At 48.4% G+C, this 6,594-nt stretch overlaps 1 protein-coding gene across 1 annotated transcript in view; it reads left to right on the top strand.

Moving 5' to 3' along the window:
- The window catches only part of VDR (vitamin D receptor), a 51,362-nt gene that overhangs the window by 22,309 nt on the left and 22,459 nt on the right, over positions 1-6,594 (top strand). The window contains exon 2 of the mRNA XM_023535486.1: positions 352-499. Within this exon, the coding sequence (XP_023391254.1) occupies positions 354-499 (146 nt within the window). The 5' untranslated portion in view covers positions 352-353. The remainder of the gene's footprint in view (positions 1-351; positions 500-6,594) is intronic.

Raw genomic sequence — 6,594 nt, 5'->3', positions numbered from 1 at the left:
AGTAGCCCAGCTTGTAAGGGGCAGATGCAACCTTTGAACCCAGGCAGTTTGATTCTAAGCCATGCTATGAATGGCTTCACCGCAGTGCCCCGCCCCCAGATTTCACTCCAGACTTGGGAAAGGGAACCCTGCTTCTGCTCATGGCCAGCAGAGTGACAGGAGGCTAATCTGAGGGTATGGAGAGTCATTGTAGAGAGACCACCAAAGAAATCCTGCTCTGACCTGGGGCCTGAGGAGCTGCCCAGTTTTGCTGCACTCCCAGGAAAATGGGGGCGGAAGGGATGCAGAGGATGCCAGCTGGCCCTGGCGCTGACTCCCGCTCCGGCCACGGCCGGCTGGCTGTTGTTGCAGGGATGGAGGCGATGGCAGCCAGCACTTCCCTGCCTGACCCTGACGACTTTGACCGAAATGTGCCTCGAATCTGTGGAGTGTGTGGAGACCGAGCCACAGGCTTCCACTTCAACGCTATGACTTGTGAAGGCTGCAAAGGCTTCTTCAGGTGAGTCCTCCCCAAGGGCAAGAAGGAGAGGAAGCAAGATTTCCCATGAAGAGAACTCTTGCATTTTCGGTGTCTCCTTCTTTACTATGCCCATGGAACATGCAGCCCTCACACCCACTGGGGGCAACAGGACCTTGCTGAGGGGTACCTTCTTACTCCTCAGTCCTCATTCCAGCTGTGTCCTCTGGCTCTCTCAGAAATCTTTTTCTCAAGGTCACTACATAGGTTCCCATCTTTCCATTACCCCATTGTCTCACAGCCCTCTGCACTAACCCATGTGTCTATCTTTCCAGAGTCAACACCCTCCCCCGATAAGGTTAACAGCTTCCAAATCTAAGAGACAGGCATGTCCTTGGGAAAGCCCCAAAACTTGGCCTCAGAGCTTGCCCTCTTGTCCAAATCAAACTGTTTCTTGGAACAAGAGAAAGTGCACTCCTGGTCAGACCTCCACACTCAATCCACGCCCATAACTTCACCCATGGCTCGCTTGTCCCAGGTCAGAAAGCCAACTTTAGGATGCCCAGACTTTGTCAATAACGTGCCAGCATTCCTGTTTGATCAGGGCCAGTTTCTCTACCAGCAACTTCTCTTTTACCAGTATTACCAGTACAAATAGTGTGGGGAAAGTACTGGAAAGGCCAAAGAAAGCAGGTTCCATCCAAGGCCAGGAAGGGAGGATGAAAAAGTGAGGAATTGCAGGATGGGACTGGGACCCATGAAGAATTAGCATATACTGGAGGGAGAGAAGACCAGAAAAGAGGTCCGTACAATAGTCTTGACTGGAGGTAGGTAAAGGGAAGGACCGGGCTGTAGCCATCAAGAGCGGGATGAACAAACCAAGTCCAGAATAAGGACATGGAGATCAACTTGGCTCCCTAAGCTGAAGGGCTCTCTGCTATGAGGACACCGTGAATCTGAGGCCTGGGGACCTGTGTGGTGCCCCCTCTAGTTCTCTGAACACAGGTTTCCGGCTCACGTGCCCTCTGTCCCGGGAACAAGCAGGCCCAGAGTTTCATTGCCTTGAGCAATCGCTGGGCAGCGGCGTTTCTGTGGGTGCTAATTGCCTGTTTGGCCTGGCATGGGTTGCCCGCTTGGCTTCCTGGCACCTCACTCCCAGCTCGGGAAACCAGACCAGCAGCATCACTGGCTTCAGGTCTGTTGCCATGTCTCTTGTTCCTCTGATGTGAAGCCTATGCTTCCTACAGAGTTGGCCTTCCAGAGTCTGGGCTGTGTGTCCCAGGTGCCACCTGAATCCTTTCCTGCCAGGGGCCTGGGAATGGGGAGCTACTTCTGAATGATAATGGAGACGGAGTCTGGGCACACACATCAAGGCCTGCTTCCTACCGTACAACCAGTCAGAAATGTGTAGGTTGTAACTGCTGGCCATGTCATTTATTAATTGTGCGTCCTTGCTCAAATCTCTTGACTGCTCTATGTTTCAGTTACTTCAACTAACCACATGGTGCATTAATATCTATCCCCTCTACTATATTGAGTTTATTCGAGGATAGACAAAATGACATATAAACGTGCTTTGAAAAACAAAAAGTACAATATAAGTATACTATTTTTGAGTCTGTTGGATCAACACTGATGTTCTTAGTAGAACCCCGCCCTAATAAAATAAACAAAAGTATCTCTAGCCATTCATGCTCCTTTCCTGTTTTCTTTCCCACACTCCCTCACAGATTTTAATGAGCATCTAGGATCCAGGCATTGGGCTAGCAGCTGGCAATATAGAGACTCTCACCAAAGGTCACGTCTTACCCATCTACAAACCAAAGGCCTTCAACAGCTCTCGGAGCTGTTTGATTAATTTATGGGCTCCACCCCCAAATCCACTCTCTTCCTAGGCCACCTACCTGGGTTCAGCTCTGGAGGATGGGCTCCTTAGATGGCTGCTGGCTGGGTTCTGACATGCTGGAGGGTCAGTTCCTCGCTAGAGTAGCTCTGACCTCTGTGCACCTGTGCTTTCTGCCCTCAGACACACTTCTAGGCTCTGAATCCTTGGGACAGGACCATGTTAGGCATCTAGGTGGAGAGAAAGCTTCCCTCATACCCAGGGCCAAATGTGGGAGATGGCAAAACGGACAGGAATGGCACTTTGTACAACTAGGTCACCGCAGACCAACAGTGTGGCTGTGTTTCCTGTGGTCACAATAATATGCTACCATAACCTACCCTCAACCCCACTCTCCAAGACCCCTTAGAGTCTGTTGCTGGCTGATGGCCACAACCCCGGTCTGCAAGGCCTGGCATTATGGATAGTAGGCTGCTTTTGTCTTGTTACCCTGTCCTCGATCTGCCTTGTATCTTTACTATCTCTGTCTTGATGACTGAGCCAGGCTGTACTTTCTGAATTGCCAACATCTCTGTTGTTGTTGGGCTTGAATTTTATTTGACACACACACACACACACACACACACACACACGCACACAGAGTCAGTCCTCATCTGTGATTCTATATTTGCAAATTTACCCACCCTCTAAAATTTACTTGTAATTCCAAAATCAATATTCATAGCACTTTTGTGGTCATTTGTAGACATGCACAGAGTGGTGAAAAATTTGAGCCTCCTGATGCACACGTTCCCAGCTGAGGCTCACCAGGGTGACGTTCTGCCTTCTGCTTCAACTCTCATGCTATAAACCAGTGTCTTTTGTGCGATCTACTTAGTGACACATTTTTTTTTTTTTTGCATTTTTGTGCTTTTTGATGGTGATTTTACTGTTTAAGATGGCCCCCAAGCATGGCGTCAAAGTACTGTCAAGTTTTCCTATGTGCAAGAAAGCTGTGATGTGCTTTACAGAGAAAATATAGGTATTAGATAAGCTTTTTTCAAACAAGAACTACAGTGCTGTTGGATGTGAGTTCAATATTAATAAATCCATCCCACTCACTTGTTTGTCCTTTAAACAGCTTCTGCTTCATGCTCTTGGGCTTTTGGGGGCATAGTTTTGACTGCTGCTCTCTCTTGGATTGAGATCCGGTAGATTCACGGTGAGAACCATAATGTGTAAGAATACCAGAGGCTTTGAAATCGAACATATCTTGACTTTAATCCCCGCTTTCACACTGATTAGCTGTGTGACATGAAGCAAGTGATTAAACTTCCAGTGCCTTTTCTCATCACCTGTAAAATAGAGATAATACCTATTCTGAAAGAGTGTTGAGAGCATTGGAGATAATATGTGAATGACTGGCCTAGAAGGCTCTCATTAAGTGGTAGCAATTATTGTCCCTTTTAAATTAGTTTCCGAGAACAGATAATCCTTTCCTCTCTTCTTTCATGGGACCTGGAATGTCTGTGACCGTGACGTGTCAGAGGAGTCTCTGAGAAAAGATCCCTGAACAGAAGGAGTTAAATATCAAGTATGGAAAAGGAAAGGCTGGGCCAGGGAGCTCGGAGAGACTTTCATGTCAGTGAGAGGCTCAATGGGACCTGGCTAGTGCTCAGAGAAACTGGAAAATGGTCCAGAAAATGGTCACCATAACTCGCAGAAGGGCTGTGGGTCTGGACAGCAGGAGCAACAACAAGCTACAGTATGTTTTGAGCCTCTGCCGCCTGCAGAACCCTGCACTAGACACACAGAGGGCAGGTATAAGACATGGTGTCAGCTTCCAGGTTCTCAGCTTCTCGGTTAAATACTGCCTTCTTCAGCCACCCTTTAGCACTCCCTCCCGCTGCCTCTCCCTGCCAGCTTCTCTCTCCCCTTCACTGAGTGCTTACTTTGCACCAGGTCCTGCTTCCTTTAGTCGGTCAATCCTTACAGTGACCCCTTCTGTATGGTTGCTTCCATTTTTCCGATGTGGAAACTGAGGCATGGGGGGATTAAGTAACTCGCCCAAGGTTGTGCACAAGAATTTAAACCCAAACAGATCGATCTAACCAAAGCCCATATTTTCTTTTAAATTGTTACATAGTTATAGTGGGTGATAGATTGTGTGTGTGTGTGTGTGTGTGTGTGTGTGTGTGCGCGCGTGCATGTGTGTGTGTAAATAACCCCTGTGTGTATGGTTAAAAAAGAAAAAGATGCAAATAACTCAAAAGGGCATATGAGTGAAAAGTAAGTCTCCTCAACTCAATTCTCGGGTCCTAACATCTTCCACGGAAGCCGTCACTGCTACCAGCTCATTGTGTTGCTTTTGGATTCTTTATATAAAAGTGTGCGTATGAGAGGGGAAGGGTATACTTTACTTGCCTTCCTGCATCTTGCTTTTGTCTAGTGAAGAACGTTTCTTCAAGCCTGTTCACACTTCAGCGCTCTTCCTTTGTCCTGTCCGCAGTCGTGCTTTGTATGGCTGTTCTCTGACATAATGAACCGGGAAGGCCCCCACCGATGGACGTTTAGTTCCGTCCACTGCTTCTCCAGGCCGTGCTGCAGAAACTACCCCGCTGCATGTATCTTTGGTCACGTGGACTGATTTACCCACAAAATGAATTCCTGGAAGTAGATTTATCGTGTTAAAGGCTCTGTGCATTTTATGTGTTGGCAGATATTGCCAAATTGTCCTCCAAAAAAGAGGCCTGTACTCTTTACCAGCGTTAGCCAACCTTCCTTTAAAGTTGACTTTTAAATCAACTTGGATGCCTCCACATACAAATGTGCTATGTAGGTTCCGTCTATCAGACCACACAGCTCCCTCCATCAGGGTCCTGTATCCAGACCGGGATCTAAGATTTCTGTGACACTTGGAGCTGCAGTGGAGATGAAGCCTAGAGCTGGTACTTGGCCCCAGGCTTGGGTTTTACAAGGTGTATCTCTGCTGGCAGAGTCACCAACTAAAGAAGGACCCTACTGTCCCAGGCCTCAAACTCTGGCCCCAGACCCTTCACGCTGTTATGGACTGCTTGTCTCTTGTGTTTTGATGAATTGGTCTCTAGTAATGTCCTTTCTCACCCCTGACTTTCTAGAAATTGTGTCTATATTTAGCCTGGTTGCACCACCCCTACCCCCTTTCTGAGCAGAGGTATAATTTCCAACCATTTAGAGGGTGACAGGGTCCAGGCTCAGAGCAGCAGAGGCAACGGGCTCCCACGGAAACCCAAGGCTCTTGTTTCTTGAAACCAAACTAGCTCTCAGGCAATTAGTATTGAGAGGAAGGCAGGGCAGGGTGTGGATCTTCAGGACAAAGCACAGAGCCAGGGCTGGCCGGTCTGGCTGCCCTGACTCCTCATGGGCAGCGGCTAGGTGACAGCCACATGTGTGGAAGTGCCCTTAGAAGGCGAAGGAACAGGGAAGAGGTAAGCCTTGGAGCCCACGGGACCTGTGTCCCAGCCAACAATCGTGCTGGCCCAGACCTGAAAGGCAGCTTTGGGATCCGGGCTCTGGGAAGAACCTGGATCTGCCTGCTGGAGTTGGTGAGGGAGATTTGCAACCCCCGAACGCTGACCCACACTCGAGAGCCTGATGACGCTCTGAATGGCAGTGTTCTTCACGACGTGGATAAGCTCTGTCTTCCCAGCTGCAAGGCCAGGGCCTTTCCACTGATTCTGAATTTAGAAGAGCCTGGGAAGAGCTGCTTACTGTATTTTTTAATAATAATAATTTAAGAGCTTCGCAAGTTTACAGGCTGCTTTCCGCATTGCTCAAATAATGTGGAGACACACTGCAAGGCTGGTGGGCTTTGGAACAAGGTGTGGCAAAGGGCAAAAAGCATAGGCGGCATTCTTACCACATGTCTGGGCCCAGCTGTGAGATACTGTACTTGGCCAGGAGGACTTTTAACGTTTTCTTTCCCTCCCTCTTTCCCTCCCTCTCGCCCTCCTTCTTTCTTCTTCCTCTTCCTCCTCCTCCTCCTCTTTTTCTTAATATTCCTGAGCTTCACACTACAACTATAAAGGTGGAAGCAGGAACACAGCTTTTCTTGCCCCAGCATTTTTTTTTAATCGAGCTCTGCATTCTTTTGGATTCCTACCTCAGCCTCGCTAGAGTCCACTCCTGTTGTCAGGCACAATGGCTGAACAACTGTCTCCAACTCTCCTGTGTGTGTGGAAGCCTGAGATTAGGCTTCAGATTTACAGGATGAGAAAGATGGCAAAGTTCCAAAATCTCTTTCCAAGCAAACTTGCAGTTTGGGGAGGTGACCACT

The sequence above is a fragment of the Pteropus vampyrus genome, unplaced genomic scaffold, assembly GCF_000151845.1.
Source record: "Pteropus vampyrus isolate Shadow unplaced genomic scaffold, Pvam_2.0 Scaffold140, whole genome shotgun sequence".
Lineage (NCBI taxonomy): Eukaryota > Metazoa > Chordata > Mammalia > Chiroptera > Pteropodidae > Pteropus > Pteropus vampyrus.
The sequence above is the reverse complement of the archived record's forward strand: the minus strand, read 5'-3'. Positions and strand labels throughout refer to the sequence as shown.